The following is a 17,735-nucleotide window of genomic DNA, read 5'->3' as shown; positions in this document are numbered from 1 at the left end:
TGACTCAGTCCCTATACTCCAAGGTTTACTATCTCAAATATATTGATGATCGTTTATAAAGGCTGTCAAGAACATTCATGAAACTTAAACCCAGAGGAAAGAGCCAGCAAGCACTAGACGACACACGGTTCTAGAGCTTCTTGACCAATTAAATAAGGGCAGTTTCAAGTTCATTCTTCTGTTACTGCTCTTTTATGAAGTAAACGTTGTTCACTTTCCTCTTAAATTACAGGGCACAAAATTAGACTGTGGCGGGGTGTTTACCAATGTAGGATATAATGAGAAGGCTACCTGTGGTTTCAACATTCTGTATTTCTAGCCAGCAATATTTCTAACAGTGACCAGTTGGTTCATTTGGTTAGTAAATAGGTAATAATAAAGCCAAAAGAACGACAGCAGTACCCCTTGGGCCAGTTGGCTTCACTCATTTAATAACTAGAGTAGACATTAAGGTTTGACTCCAGCACAAGTTAGCCATCTAGAAAATAAGTGGCTCACTAGAGAAGCAGTATCAGTGGCCAGCAAATAATATTTGGGAAAATAATTTTGACATCAGTAAAAATCAGAATCATGCAAATTAAAATAAGGGAACATTTTGTCCATTAAGTTACTTGGGAAAAGAGAAGGTGAGGGCAGAGAGGAGAGGAAACAGTCAGTAATAAGTAACAATAAGTAAGAGACAGAGAGAAAACCCAGTACTGGCCTGGAGAAGTGAAATAGCCACTCTAACATGGCAGGTGTAAATTGCGCCAACGTTTTGGAAGAAAAAAATTGGCAACAGAAGAGCCAAATGTATGTCCATGCCCTTTGTCTCAGCTTTTCTACTTCTAAGGAATCTATCCTACAGACTTGTGGAAGCTGTCATTTTCCTCCAGAACATTCTCTGCACTATCTCCTAGACTTTAACATCAGGAGTGGCGTTTGGATGACAAAAGCCTCCAAGAGCAAGCTGGACGGTTCCATTTTTGAGAAACAAGGTTCAAACAAGCAAGCAAACAACACACAAAAAGCCTCTAGTAAAGAAAAAAAGATTTATGTCTGCCCCAAAACGTTCCTAGCAACATTATTTGTTTTTGAAAAAGTATAAGCAATATAATAACAGTGGGATAGTTAGCAAATTATGTTACATCCATGTGATAAAATATTATTCTGTAAGAAACTGATGTTTGTGACAAGTTTTCCACTGACACAATACATGTTTCTCATATGAAAAACAGAACATAAAACCATGTACACAATATATCATGGGTGCCAAACAACATGTGTAGATGGCGAAAAATATACCAACATCATAGGCAGGATTATACCAGATGGTGACAGGAAGAGTGACTGAATTCTTCACAGTTTTCTAAATTTTCAAAGATTTAAATGAAAATAACATGTTAATTTTCATAGTTGGAAACATATTTACATCTTTAAAAATAAGGAAATTTAAACAAAATGAGAAATGTTTATAAAATAGCATTAAGTGACAAAAGTAGGAGTCAACATGGAAAGGCACAATATGCTCTTATCCAGGCAAATATGCCTGTAAAACAGACTGAAAGTAATACACTGCTAAGAATGCTACATAGGTAGCTATCTTTGGTTGGTAGGATTAGAGATGCCTACTTTTCTGTACTTCCCCCAAGCCATGTATTACTTTTATAATAGGAAATAATGAATAAAATATTTGGGAAAGAAAATGTTATTTTGCAAAATGAATCTAGTGAGAGTGTGCAGATAAAACAGTGAAAGTCTTTTTATCAGTACTGCCCCAAACAACTTTGAAATGCCACGTGGCAGTAACTCATCTGGTAGATTAATAATATGTATCATCCTTTTATTGGGTTTTGCCAATGCAATTGCCATTTTTTTTGTAAGCAAATCATGGTCAAATAATGGCAATTTCATACAGTTCAACCCAATATATGAGGAAGAAATGGCCACTTATAAAATTAATTATCATACTCTCTACTTTTGTAGCCACAAAGCCAAGGCCAAACAACACAAAAACAAGAGTTTTTGTTTGCATGAGTTATATCTACTAATATATTAGAGATTGAAATGGAGAAATATTTAAAAAATTCATTTAAAACTAAGCCCATTGCATGTTAATATAAGTAATATATTTCAGTGAAAATGATTGTATTTCCCAAATAAAAATAATTTAGGAGAGGAATAGCGTTGTCTTAGTCTGTTTGTGCTGCTAGAACAGAATACCATAGCCTGGGTAATTTATGAACAACAGAATTTTTCCCCCATGGTTCCGGAGGGTGGGAAGTCCAAGGTCAAGGCACCTGCAGGTCTGGTGTCTGGTGAGAGCCTGGTCACTGCTTACAAGATGTTGCCTTGAATGCCGCATCCTTTTATAGAGGAGAGGAATGCTGTTCCTCACATGGTAGAAGAGCAAAAGAGAGCAAACCCACTTCCACAAGCCCTTTTTATAGCAGCATTAATCCATGAAGCACTTCCCATTAGGTCCCATCTCCCAACATTGTTGTGTTGGGAGTTAAATTTCAACATGGGTTTTGGAGGGGACAAACATTCAAACTATAGCTGGTACTGTTTTGCATTTTTGTAAATCTTTGGTTTAAGAGAAGGATGCTAGATTCTTTGATCTGCTTTGACATTCAATCTTTTGCAATATTATACATCATGTAGCTTCTGGAAAACTCCATTGTGTACTTGTGAGAGAATGAAAGTGAAAAAAGCATATAATACCTTTATATTAATATGGAAATTGTATTGACTTCAGAGACCACAGAAACCCAGGGTCCCCAGACCACACGTTGAGAGCCAATCAATGTTCATGACTTTTTCAGGGTCATGGGTCCCCAAAAAGCTATACATGTTCTTCCTTCTCTAAGAAATGAGCATGCACACATATGTACACACATTTGTAAATAACTTTGGGGGTTCACTAATACCCTGAAGTTTATGGATACCCCAGATTAAGAACTTGGCCCGGAAGGAAGGTAAGAATTATTCTGGCTATTTTTGCATGCTGAAGTTCCCAGGTGAAGACCATGCTCAGTTAAGGTGCTTGATAAATACTGTAGCATAAAATGAAATAAAAATTTCTCAGCAAAATTAGAGAAATGTCTAAAATCGCCAAAAGATTAAATAAAATTAAGTGGTAAATAACTGCTGGATCTGGTTAGCTGTGCTCTAACACTGAGTCAGCAAAATGCCTCCCCATACAAACGGCAAGGGATAAGGGCAAACTCCATCTTTCACTTCTCTCCCAAACATCTTTTTTCAAAGAACCTAACTGGCTGCAATTCAAAGACAGTTTGAAAAAATATAAATATATATTTTGGGGGTAAAAAAAATCCATTAAATTTTTTGATTGCATTGAGTTGCTTATCAAGAGTGTGTGAATAATGCCAGGAAAAGATACTTTTCTAAAAATCAATACGTTGAAAGTGCTGTTTTAGGGTTGCTGTAGTTGTTGGTTGTGTTTCAGAGTTATTCCTATTGACCTGAATTCAAAAACAAGGTATTGATTTATAAAGTACCTTCAGTAAATAAATGCACATTCTTTCAGCTAACCCTAATAACCTGTAGCATACAGAACAAGGTTTCAAGTCAGCTCTGCAGAGCTGAGCTTATAGTGTCACAATTAATCCTCTCTCAGAGTCATGAGGCTCCTCTAATGTGGGGGAACAAGAGAGATGGCAGACAAGAAAACCACAGAAAGAGGAAAGAGGCAGAAGCATCTTAGCTTCTTTTTTTTTTCCCAAAAGATTTTTTCAAATGTCATTTTGGTTTCCTGAGCAGGTAGGATGCACAGATAGCAAAACCATAGCCTTCCAATGATTGAATGATGACTCATCATAGTCTTGTACATTATGTCTCTACTCAACTTTCCCATTAAGACTGAATGGTACAGATAAGCAGGAAGGTATCTCTTTAGTTGACTCTTGGGTCCATTCGATAGAAATAGAGGATGAGGCCCATGACCCCTGGCTTTACATTCAAAGTCCACATCAGGACAATGTTGTGGGTTGGTTCTGATCTTTCTCACTTTGCCATTACTTACCAGCCACAAATGGTTGGTTGATGAGGACCATATTGCCTTAAAGCCCCCCAACTTTCTTCACAATCATTTTTTACCCATGGCAATTGACTTGCTTCTTTAAGAAGCAGGTGAATATCATGAAAGCAAGCTTGAGCAAAGTGTGGAAAAATAGGGTTTCTGGGCACTGGGCTTCTTTCTGGACTTTTCTTGAAGTCAACGCCCAATGACACTTAAGAGTGATTATTAAGAGGTTATATGCTTAGTTTTGTCACTCAAATTTATCACTTAAATGTATCAATTCAGATAAATTTATCCATTTTTTTAAAAAAGAGGCAAAGCACAGGGTAATATAGAAATGAGCAGAAATCCAAAAGAAGTAAAAATACAAAGCAGGGAGAAATATACCTGTATCACTAATGAAGGCATCCTGGTAGATACCAGTGAGGCTGCTAGATGGAGAAAACCCCTGGTGGAGCCTATTTAGTGTCCACAGTGCAGGATCTGGCAAAATTCCATGCATTTGTATTTAAATTCCAAAGAATCTATGTTTTTTTTTTTTTTTAACCAATCAAGTTTTCTGTTCTTTCTCTTGGTTATTATGATTTTGATTATTTAAATAGATTTATTCCTGCAAAGCACATTTTTTGGGGGCTAGCATGATTCTCCTGCAGTGGTTGAGTGGTGTTTTGTGAACCAGGAGTCTTGGGGATGGAATGGCAGGGAGGGGGGTGGCAAGTGAGTAGTGGGCCTGGGCCTCACACCTGGCTTCAATCAGCACAGTTCTATTTGATCTGTTTTTATATATTGAGGCTAGGAGTAAGATTTTATTAGAAAAAGAATTTTGCTGCTAAAAACAATGACAATGAGAGGTTGAAAGTCCCTGATCTGGGGAAACTATGTTTAGACTGAAATTGACCCTGAACATTAATAATTCTTCTGTAGGAAATCAGCTGGTGACTTCTCTCTCTCTCTTTTTAAAGAAGTTTCAAGTTATCCATATTCATTATTTTAAAAAGTACAGAGAAAACAGATAAGCAAAAGGAAAAAAAATAAAAGCACCCATCCTAATCCTACTACCCTGAGATCACAGCTATAAACTTTGGTGACAACTTATTAGCCTGTTTTCTTTCTGTGCATATATATCTATACACCCTTTTTTAAATAAAAAAGAGATTAAAAACTCTACATACTCTAGCACACTGTTTGTCACTTGATTTTTTAAATGTATATTATGAACATATTTCCATGTCAATGAATATACCTCGACTTCATACTTTATAAAGGCTGTGTAGTATGTTAGCATGTAGACTTGATCCATTCCTATCATACATCCAGTTTATCCATTGCATTCTGGTAAGATATTTATTCTGCTATCATAAACAATCCTGCTGTGAACATTCTAGATTGCTATACAGAGCAGAGCTTCTAACTGCTGTGCTCTGGCATACTGATATGTTGCAAATGGTCACACGTGTGTGGAGATATGGAGCCACCTGGATCATTTGCTGATCTGCCCCCAGCTCATGACCGTCACCTGGAGCTGTGAGCTGTCCCTAGTGTTTACCTCAATATACTCCACACATGTGCTTGTCTATGTGACCCGTGACTCTAAAATTCTTGCAGAGTATTGATACGGAGTTGGCATTACAAATATGCCCTCTGCAGCCAGCCCAGCAGACTTTGAGTCTCAGGGTCACCCTCTATCAGCTGGGGGATCTTGGGTAAGTGACTTTTTTGTGTGTGTCCCTCAATTTCCTCATTTCTTAAGTGGAAGTAATTATAATATCTGCCTTCTAGTAATTGTATTGTTTAAAAAGTGCATGCGTGTAAACCCTTAGAACAACGTCAGAAACGCAGGAAGTAATCAAGATGTTAATTATTAGTGTCCTTGACTCTTTTTGACTATTTCCGAGCTGGGATGGTTTCTGATCTGAAAGACAGAATGTGACCTTTGTCCCTGAAGATCTGTGTCTCTCCATATGGCGTAGGACATAGCTTCCCAAAAGGTATGATGAGAGAGGGATTCTTTTGCCCTGAAGATCATCTGGAAAGGCCTGAGGGATCCGAGCCCCTGGGCTGATAGCACCCAGCCTTTGATTACTCCAGTGTGCCAAACAAACAGAATCACTTTTATTGTGTGCAATGACTTGAGAAAGGTTGGGAAACGCGGTCATGGGCTTTGTGTTTATTTCAGATTTTACTTTGACACCCTGCCTCGCCAAGTTTTCCTTTCCTTCTCTTTTCTCTCAACTGTAAGCACCAATTATTTGGCAAACAATCACAACTAACCAGAACTTAGCTCGACCCACATGTGCAAGGAGAAGGAGATCGGTTTTCAATAGTAGTTTGCTGAGGTAACTTCAATAGCATTTTGCAATATAATATGATAATTACCACTTTTTAGGGAAAGAAAAACACGTTAATAATCCTTTACCTACATCTCATGTAACTCTTTTGTTTTCTAATACTTGGCTGGTCCCCGCAGTTTGGGGACATTCAGGGGGTAAGTGCATGATAATGAGAACTACTTACTGCTGAAACTTGAAGGTGTATTTAAAACACGGGTGATGCTTTTGTGAATAGCCATGTTTTCTGTCTTTAATTTTAGTTGCTGTTTCTCCTAGTCTTGAGGTTTTGAAGTTTCTGGCTTTCTCCTTTATGGGCCCGGGTCCCATTTTTGCTCCAGTTGAGTGCAGATACATGTCTCAAATTCTGGCTGAACATCAGCTGTCCTCTCAGTTTTCAGAAGATGGCTCTCCTATTCCTTCCATAAGCTGCTTTGGTCTTTGTTCCCCGCTCCAATCTGTAAGCCATCTGCACCCTTTATTATTAAGAACATATTTACCAAGATTTCACAACTGTTTAATAGATACATATCTTATTACATGTTTGATACACCTCATTAAACATATGATTCAATCGGTATTTATTTAACATCCAGTAAACACGGAGACCCCTCAGCCTAGATAGGGGGAAGGGGGAGGACCCCAGCTCAGTGTCAGTGTGCCCCTTTGTCCTATAGAAACTGCTCCGCACAGCCCAGTGCTTCATCTTTAACCCTTCAACACTCCAGCTCAAATGGGCTTGGGCCAAGAGTCAAAGTCGGGATGAAAGCCTAAACTGTAGCTTACACACAGTTCAGGCTCCCACTGGGGCTACCAGGCTGGATGCAGTCCACGTTCTCCTCATGCCATCTCAGCAACAGAGCCAAGTGTGAGCTATGGGGTGCCCTGTATTTCCAGCCCTACAGTGTGACTGTGAATTTTTTTTTTTCGGTGACTTACGGTGTGGCCTTCAATACAATTCATTGCAAAAAAAAGGAGAAAGATTCCAAAATCTCCCAGCTGTTCTTTCAAACCAGACTAGATGCATCAGAGCCCTGTTAAATAAACTAGATATAGACCAGGATGCTCTCTGAGTCTATCCCTCTGCTTCGTTCTTCACTTGTCTAATCTTCACAACCCTTGATTCGTGGTGTTGACCTCTTCACACATATCCCAGACATCTGAGTTCACTTCCCATGTGCTTGAGATCTCTTAGTGGTTTCAGTTATGATACACCTGAGTACTACATGGGGGGAAGCTCAAGACAGAAAATACAACTCAACACAAGAGCCTTTCTTCAAATGGAAATTTTCTGGCATGAGTTTCTCATCCCTGCCAGCTTCACTTTCTTCTAAAGCAGGGCTTTGGAGAAACATTACTCCATTGAAATGCTGAAGGCCTTTTTTTTTTTTTTTTTCTGTTGTTCAGGGTTTCCAGGATTCAGGCTGAAGAAATCCAAAGAAACCACACCAACTCCTCTGTGGGAAAACTTTTCCTTTAAGAAGGCCACAAGGCTTAGCCAAACAACTGATTACAAAGTATGGAACTGCAATGCTTTCTGTAGAGGGGGCAGGGGGCAATTTAGTTCTTAGTTCTTTGCCATAAATAACGGATTAAAAAGCTTAGCTGATGCTATAAATTAAAAATGTGAAACTAATTATACCAGTCCCATAAAAGCAAAACAACCAATTCATAACCAAAGTATGTGATGTGACAGCATCTACTGGGTATGACAGCTCTAGAGAAGCCGAGGAGACCCAGTAATCCTGCAAGAATCTGTCCTCCAGCCCAGAACCACAGGCCTACTTCCATGTTACAAAGCAAAACAGTAGTAGCTCTGTTGTTCTCTCTACCCATTTTTCATGACAACAGCTTCATCCTTTCTCCACCCCTTCCATGCAGGCCCATTACTCAAAAGAAAGGCTCACCCATACCAACAAGCACAGCTGCAGTTTTGCCAATTCAAACCAGATGGGTCTGAAAGGCAGCTGCTGCCAAGACTATAATTCAACTGGGAATTCCTAAATGTTTCAACCAGCCATTTAATAATGTTCTAGCTGGAGTTTTCTCCCTGTTCTAAATATATGAGTGAGGCCAACTTGGTAGGACCCTGCAGTTTCAGAAGAGTTCTCTGGGTTGCTCAATGGATTGTTTCCTTCTGTTTGACATGGCCCCATACTCAATGTATCACAAACTGCTGTGTTTTCTCCACCCCTAGCTTGTCCTCCCCCCGATGCTGAATGAATCACTGTTCACAACTGATCATGTCCTCTGTGTATAAGAATTATTCATTACACATTTTGCCTGTGACTTTGTGGTTCTTTGCATTAAAGGTGGAACTTATTTCCTCATTGTGTTGGTCTGTTGCTCAATCACATGACTTGACTTGGCTAATGGGGAGAGAGAGGTGTGTGTGTGTGCATGGACGTGTGTGTGTGCACGTGTGTATGTGTATGCTGGGTCTACATTGAGACCTCAAGAAACACTGCATATTTCTGTTCATGCTTTTATACTCAGATGATCTCACATGAGAATGATATGATCTAGATAGTGATTGATCTGAGAAGAATGAGAAAGCACAGCTAACTTGAACCCATCTTGCAATGTGGAGTCAAGCTCAGCTGATTCCAGTCAAGCACAGACGAACCAAAGCAGGCCTATAGATACACAAGGGAAAAATAAATGCTTACTGTTTTAAGATGCTAAGTTTCAGGAAGCTTTGTTACACAGCATTATTGTGGCAGTCGCTGACAGATAAACTTGCCACCTAAGTTATCTTTCCAAAACTGCCATGGGATTGTGTTAGTCCCTTGATTTGTGGCTTCTTGCTGCTTACAGGTCAAGTCCAAACTCTGTGCCATGTCATTCAAGGTCCCCAGCAATCCAGCTCTAGTTTAAGCATCAGTTTCTCTGCAAATCCTTCCCCAACTGAATTGGTTCCCCTCCTCTGGGTTTCCAGAGTCCACCAGTGATCTGCTGCAACAGTACTTGTCAAACTGGATATCGCTAGTATTATATCCATCTCCCTCAAAAGACTGTGAACTCCAAAGTCAAGAGTCAACTCATTCATCTTTGTAGTCTCAGCATGAACCTATGGTAAACAAACTGAATTTACTTAGCAATGATTACAGCCTGCCTGATTTTGATAGGAAACACTGATAGATCATTTGACTACAAAAGACACAAATATTGTCCCAGCTACTCAGGAGGCTGAGGCGGGAGAATGGCATGAACCCGGGAGGCTGAGCTTGCGGTGAGCTGAGATCGCGCCACTGCACTCCAGCCTGGGTGACCGAGCAAGAGTCCATCTCAAAAAAGAAAAAGAAAAAAAAAAGGACTCAAATATTATCTGAACACTTTCAAAAAAGTAACTAGGACTCTGTCTCCCCTTCCTCTAATTTTCTAATTCAGGAGTTCAGCTTCCTGAACAACGGTCTGGGTTTCAGTAGGAGACAGATAGTGGTGCAAATATCCCTGAAGGTCGTAAAGACATGTTCCGAAAGCATGGCCGTGGTCCACTTAAGTTCTCCCTTAGGATTTCAGCCTGATCCTTGCTCTAATGTTGACCCACTGCCATTGCCCAAATAGAGTGAGCTGAAAGCAGGCTGAAGTTTGATTTTCCCAGTTGATTTGGTCATAGTTTTGCCCGTAATAATGTTGCTGTTTTCCCTGGGCTGTGACTGTTACAGATGAGTCAGAGGGAGCAGGGCTGTAGCCCTCAGATGGGTCGATGTTATCGATCCTCAAGGCTCCATGTCATTTCCAGGGGATTTGCTAAAGAAGCTACTTATGTTCCTTTTTCATTTTCACCAACTCATTACCAGCTGCTGCAGCCTTCGTATGCCTCAGCAACACCTGGAGAAATGGAACATGACCGTCCGATTTGAGTTCAGACACCTTCCTTTGAAATTCAACACAAGGCAACATGCAACCCACCAAAATCTGAGTCAAATAAGGAAGTCAGGTCACACTGGCCCACAGGGGTTTGGTATTTTTTGTTTTGTTTTAAAAAGGGCAGCCTGGCCCTACACTAAGCAATTGATCCCCTGGCTTAACTTTTAAATTAAGACCATTGTAAATTTGGGAACTTGAGAAGACATAGAGAGGACACCCATAATACTTTGCAAATGTCAAGTGCCTCTCGATGTTGGTTACTTTTCAAAGGTAGCTAGGTTACAATGTACCCTGGTAATGAAAAAACCCCGTCAGGCCCACTCCACGGGGTTTCAGTCAATATACATAATATTATTGGGCTTTGCAAGGATTAAAGGTTGTTTCTCTCACAGCCTCACAATAGGGCTATTTATTTTTTTTCTACCCAAGGCACAAAAGAAGCCTCCCTGTTTACAGAGGAGCCCAGGACATTTTGGGGCTCCAAGGCGGTCCAGACTTCTCTTTGCACACTTCCCCCTGCTGGTGGCTTTGTAGTTAACCTAAAAAAAAAAAAAAATTAAACTCTTTTAACCTGCAGACACCAGGATTGAAAAAAGCCAAAACTAAACAATATTTATTAGGGATTGATATGGTCCATAAGTCATTTCTAGAGTATAGAAGCTCTGGTGTCCTCCAGTTTTATTCTGAGAGTAAAAGCTTTTTGTCACTCCATCCTCTCCCTCCAAACCTAACGGGCCTTCAGTGATTCCATATTTAGTGTACTGTGGAACCGCCCATCCTGCAGAATGGGGTACCCAGAATGGAGCCCAGTACATGGTATGGCCTTATCGATATTTATAGACATTAGGAGGCTAGAGATAGCACATCAGAAAAATTGTGTAGTGTGTCACAACCATGCCTAAATAAGAAAAAGGAAACTCCTTTTTTCATTCAGGTTCAGTTTGGCCTGAATGATTAAAAGAAATTCTAGTCTTAAAATCTCATAACAGAGATGCGATGATTAGTCTGTCCAATGAAACTTCTTGGATGAGGAAACACAGGATTATGCAGAATAGTGCTGAGCTGGCTGCAGGGACGACCCAATTAACTCTTTTAAGCATCTTAAGAATGCCAGAGCTTTCTTAAAATTAGTTTGATTTTTTAAAAAATATAAATACAGGTCAAGTGTGGTGGCTCATGCCTGTAATCCCATCACTTTGGGAGGCCGAGGCAGGCAGATCACTTGAGGTCAAGAGTTCGAGACCAGCCTGGCCAACATGGCGAAACCCTGTCTCTACTAAAAACACAAAACTTGGCTGGGTGTGGTGGTGTGCACCTGTAGCCCCAGCTACTCAGGAGGCTGAGACAGTAGAATTGCTTGAACCCGGGAGGTGGAGGTTGCAGTGAGCTGATATTGTGCCACTGCCCTCCAGCCTGGGTGACAGAGCGAGACCCTGTCTCAAAAAATAAATAAATAAAAAAGTAAACACATACAACATGAAATTTATCATTATAATCATTCTAAGCATATAACTCAGTGTCATTAAGTACATCCACAATGTTGTGCAACCATCACCATCTAACTCCAGAATGTTTTCATCAACGAGGTGAAAACCCCATACCTATCAGCAGTCATTCTCCCATTTCCTCTTCCCCCAGCTTCTGGCCACCACAAATCAACTCTCTGAATCTATGGATTTGTCCATTCTAGATATTTCACATAAATGGAATCCTACAATATGTAGCCCTTTGTGTCTGGTCTTTTACTTAACCTAATGTCTTCAAGGTTCATTCATACTGAAGCATGTATCAGAACTTCGTATTTTAAATAGCTGAATAATATTCCACTGTATGGATAGATCACATTTTGTTTGTCCATTCTTCTGTCAATGGACATTTAGGTTCTTAGATGTGGTTTTTGCTTATCCTTATGGCAACCAAAATTCACAGAAACAGCATACAGACCTATGCTGTTGTGATTGTTTCTAACACGCCATGTTATTAACAGATTGTACTTACAATCACCATTAATAAGTACTAGCATGACAGGCACTCAACCCATGTTGCTTGATGAGAGTTCACATTCTTGCCTCTAGGGCTGTGGTTGGGCAGGCCAGAAATAAAGCAAGAACTACAGGAAATATTAAGCAATGGTGCAGGCAGTATCTGAACATGTCATACTGTAGAGATGCCCTACAACTGGGGCAGGATAATACTGAGGCATGCCCAGTTGACAGTCAAAGCCCTGTTGCATCTATGAGACCCTGCTGTCTGAGGGGTACTGCAATTTCCTATCAGTATTTTGACAAATGGTTCTCTGATAAGCAATTCTGAAATAAAGGATTGGCCCACAGGCAGTGAGTAGAGAGTACTGTGATGGCTTCTTCTGGACCGGTCCTATCTTGGAATCAGGTTGGTGAGAGTTGAAGGCTGCCTCCCCCAGTCAGTAGGGTCCCAGGAAACTGGGCAAGACTTCTTTTGAAAAATATGTTTGGAGGCTGGGCATGGTGGCTCACGCCTGTAATCCCAGAACTTTGGGAAGCCAAAGTGGGCAGATCACCTGAGGTCAGGAGTTTGAGACCAGCCTGGCCAACACGGTGAAACCCCGTCTCTACTAAAAATACAAAAATTAGCCAGGTGTGGTGACATGTGCCTGTAATCCTGGCTACTCGGGAGCCTGAGTCAGGAGAATTGCTTGAACCTGGGAGGTGGAGGTTGCAGTAAGCTGAGGTTGTGCCATTGTACTCCAGCCTGGGCAACAAGAGCGTAACTCCCTCTCAAAAATAAAAAAATTAAAAAAAGAGAAAGAAAAAGAAAAAGAAAAATATGTTTGGGCATTGGGTATACATAGACATAAAGATGGCAACAATAGACATTGGGGACTACTAGAGAGGACAGGAAGGGAGTAGGGGGCAAGGGTTGAAAAACTAACTTCTTTTGGGTACTATGCTTACTACCTGGGTGATGGGATCCATTGTATCCCATACCTCCTCATCTCACAATATTTTCATGCAACAAATATGCACATGAACCCCTGAATCTAAAATAAAAGTTGAAATTATAAAACAATAAAATAAAATTTTGATATTAAAAAAGAAAATATGGGGAAAGCTAGGTGAAATGTAAACCAGTTAAAAAAAAGGAGTGGGTTTCCATTGACAAGTCAGAAATACTATGTCAAAGGATGTTAAATAGATGCAGTTTACAGGCCTTCTCAGAGGCTTTAATATTCCAGTGTGCACCCTAAAACTCCAATAGACCAGGCACAGTGTGCAGTATTTTCTAAAATTCTTTGACTGTAGAATCCCTTCATGCCGCTATGTTCATTGCACAGTTTTTGTGCTATACAAAGGCATCTGGTGAAGGGGGCTAGTGGGAGCTGAAATGTATGTACCCTGCACTTTGCTTGCCAAGGTAAGGGTCTGTGGGGCTGTGTTCACCCAGAGGGGTTGCATTCTTTGTGTGTGTGTGTGTTTGTGTGTGTGTGTGTTTAAAGTTTGTCTTCCAATAACGTCCTCCTTTTTGTAATTTTCATAAGGATGCTCTATAGGATAGTGAAGTCCCTGAACCCTTTTTGGTGGAGCACGGGCGATGGATGTTTTTGTGCATGGGAGGGAGGTGTGCTCAGGGACAACAGTGGTCCAGGGAATCTCTGGGCTTATCCTATATGGGGAAAGCTGTAGAGCTGGGGAGAAGCACTGTTTATCAAGGGCAAAGGAATCCAAAGATTGATCTCTAGGGGCATTGCGCCATGGAATTCATTAGGGACGAAGACTCTTGGGAAGCATAGCATAACCGTATTGTTGTAATCAAGTCATCATATTTGAGGTTTTGAACTTGACTTGCTTCTGACCTCTGTAGAAGACTGAGCTTGAGAATGTGCTTTTCTATATATTATACCACGTCTTATTTTTTCTGCTTACAAATGGTATGTGTGCCCATTGTATAAAATTTGTAAACTGCAAAAAAATACAAAGAAAAGTCACTGTTAATACCTCTATTCATGGTTATAATTTCGATGTATCTATTTTATACATCTTCAAATATATATATTTTATTGTTATAGATTATTTATACTTGAGTATATATTTTATTTTAAAAAGTTGCAATCTTTTAGTAGGTTTTGAAATAAAATTGTGATCTCCTATCTATACTAATCTGTAACCTCTTAAAAAATCACATATCACATTGGGTACAGTGTACACAGCTCAGGTAATGGGTGCACCAAAATCTCAGAAATCACTGCTAAAGAACTTACTCATGTAACCAAAAACCACCTGTTCCCCAAAAACTATCGAAAAAAAAATGTATGGGAACTCCCATCTTCTCTGAATTGTATGTAAAATTGTGTTTGTGTACATAACGTACTGTTTCTTTTTTCTGAAAGTAAGGTCTGTAGTTTTTCTCACCTTCTCAAAGGGATCATGTCCTAAAAAAGATCAAAGTCTTTTGGTAGCAGTGATTTATAAACTATAAAGTACTATTCAAATAAAAAGACCCTCTATTGTACTCATTCTTAAAAAAATAAAAATGAAAAAATCACATATCAATATATTGTATATACTTTCCATACCTTTAAGTATCACTTCACAACATGGCTGCACAATGTATTATTATACAGACATACCATATTTTATTTAATAAAGTTAAATATTTAATTGTATTTTATTTAATACATTATTGGACATTTAGGTTATTTAAAAATTTTCCCTATTATACATAACTCAACGATGAACTCTTTTTTTCACATCTCTGATTGTTTCTCAGAGCTTCTTACATCTTTTCTTCATACTCCTATAATACTGCTAACCCTGATATAGTCACTTCTAGTTATAATTATTTCCTAAAGATGAGTAAGATACTAAGTGTGAATAATCTCTCCTGATATGAGTGTTATACATTAAAATAGACAATGCAAAATTGTGCATTTAAAGCACTTAGCTTTAAAGTATTATTACTTTGCCTTATATCATAGGATTTTTTCACAGATGATATTGTCTATGTAGGAAATCTGAAAAAAATCAACAAAAAGCCCTCCTGGAACTAATAAGTGATTATAGCAAGGTTGCAGGATACAAGCTTTTTTTTTTTTTTTTTCCAGTTTTTAAAAGGAAGATTTATTTAACAAGTTTCACTTAGTACAATACATCTAAATGGAAATCACAATACAAGGAAAGATTTAAACCAAAGCCTCAGATTTTCATACAAATGACACGACCAAACTTCTAAAGTATTGGTATTACATCTTAAAATTGTCCCGTATCCTTAAAAAAAAAAAAAAAGTGTACACTCACGTGCCTTACAGGATATTAAACCAAAAAGCTAGAATTAACAAACATGCCAAATGTTTTCACTTTGAATCGTAGACACAGCTCCTATATTTGAGTTTTACAGAAAAGCATGTTTCTCAACATGCATCCGAAGTTTTCAATGTATTTGTGGTATAAGAGCAACATTTAACATAAGTGAAACTGCATTAACCTAAATACACTTACTGCTTAGGTACACTCCTACAACATAACTAACTTGAGGAAAGCTAAAAATTGTTTTAACAGTTATGGTCAATACTGAACTTTGTTATTATGTCCTAGATGAATGTTTCAGTGTTCAAAATTACTGAGCTTGAAGTTTTAAAATAATCTCAACTTCCACTTTACAGTAAGTATGAATCACAAGCCTGTAATGCAAAACTGTTAAACTTAACTCGTTTTCTTAAAAAAGGAGAAAGAAAGATAAAGAAAGAGAAGCTGACCAAGAGTGATCAGAATCAATTATATTTCCCATTTACCAATCATACTGGATATACTAGACATCCCTCCCATTCTATTCAACTCCCACAAATGTACAGCTTTTATATCTGGAGTAGCTATTTAGTGCTCCTTCTCTACCTAAGCAAGGTTTGACTGATAGTCACTGGAGTTTTCCTGCAGAACTTGGTCATATCCAGTCATACTGCTCTGACCACCATAACCACCTCCATAACCACCACTCAGCTGCTGGCTAGCAGGACCTCCATAACTAGACTGGTTGGATAAGCCCATCCCTCCCATCATTTGGCTACCATAAGCGCCACCACTTGCCCCTGCTGTAGAATTCAAAAAAAGTTCTACATAGCTGTGATCGTAAGCACCCCCACTTGTTCCTGCAGTAGAATTTAAGAAGAGCTCCACATATCTGTGTTGCATATTAGCTTTGTCTTTTGCCATAGCTGCCACAGCATCTTCATGAGTAGCAAATTCAACATCTGCCTCCCCGGTAACTCTGCCATCGGGTCCAATTTCAATATGTACTCTCATGGGATTAAGAGGTGAGAAGAAATTATAAATATCATTCTCAGTGGCTCTGTAAGGTAACCCCCTCATGTGTACACAGTGCCCTGTGGTGCTCTGGAAACTGGACCCACCATCTCCGTATCTATGATCAGACATTCCTGAAAAACAGTAATTGAGGTCTCTTCCAAATCTATCAGACCCAAAGCCATATCCATCATTATAGCCACCATAGTCATCATAGCCTCCATACCCTCCACCATAGGCACCACGCCTCATCCTTTCAAACCCAGCTCCTCTGCCAATGCTATTATACCCTCTGCCAGCCCCCGGCCTATCATAGGGACCTGGCCGCTGCATAGCCATGAGCTTTCGAGGGGGATCATAGTGGGTTCGAACTTCAGCTCGGCTACTCTTGAAGATCTCAGTGTACCTGTGCCCTATTCTTTCCTTGTGTTTCTTTAAGGCCTTCTCAGCTATCTCCTGTGAAGCAAACTGCACAAAGGCTTCCCCTGTGCTTCGCCCCTGAAAGTCCACTGGCAGTGTCATCCCATTTGGCACAATTTCCAACCCTGAAAAGAACTGAACAATCTCTTCCTTGCTACAGCCAAATGGGAGTCCTCTAAGCCGGACGAAGCCATCGTTGGCAGTATCAGGGCTATTCGGACCTGTATGCTTCAACACCCAATCCATTTCAACACTGTTAGACTTGAATACTTCAACGTATCTGTGTCCCATGGTTTCTCTGTCCTTCTTCAAAGCCAATTTCACTTCCTCTTCAGATTCAAGTTCAACAAATGCTTCACCACTTGGTCTGCCTTCTCTGGTGTAGATGAAACGAATACCTGATGTGCCATTTTGGATCTTGCAATCAGAGAAGAAGCGCATCACTTCATCGGCTGAGCAGGACCAGGGTAGGCCCCTGACCTTCACCACGAACCCCTCCCTGCCTTCCGTGCTCAGCATCATGGTGATTGTTGGGCTCTTGGTGGCAAGTTTGGCTCAATGCAATTTTGGTGTAGCGGGTAATTTTCCTCCTTCTTCCCTCAAACGGCTATAGCGAGACGGTAGACGACGACCAGAACTACTTCAGGATACAAGCTTAATATACAAAACTCAATCACTCTCCTATATACCAGCAATGAACAAGTGGAATTTGAAATTAAAAACAGAATAATATTTAAATGAGCATTCCTCAAAATGAAATACCTAGGTATAAAATTAACAAAATATGTACAGGATCTAGATGAGGAAAACCACAAAACT

General features: G+C 39.7%; 1 protein-coding gene across 1 annotated transcript; it reads right to left on the bottom strand.

Moving 5' to 3' along the window:
• Window positions 1-15,522: 15,522 nt before the first annotated feature.
• Window positions 15,523-17,571, bottom strand: LOC100968093 (heterogeneous nuclear ribonucleoprotein H2-like). Its single transcript, XM_008954877.4, has one exon. The coding sequence runs from the start codon at window positions 17,436-17,438 to the stop codon at window positions 16,089-16,091; it is 1,350 nt and encodes a 449-aa protein (XP_008953125.2). The 5' UTR covers window positions 17,439-17,571; the 3' UTR covers window positions 15,523-16,088.
• Window positions 17,572-17,735: the final 164 nt, after the last annotated feature.

The sequence above is a fragment of the Pan paniscus genome, chromosome 18, assembly GCF_029289425.2.
Source record: "Pan paniscus chromosome 18, NHGRI_mPanPan1-v2.0_pri, whole genome shotgun sequence".
Lineage (NCBI taxonomy): Eukaryota > Metazoa > Chordata > Mammalia > Primates > Hominidae > Pan > Pan paniscus.
This window is presented reverse-complemented; position numbering and strand designations above follow the sequence as displayed.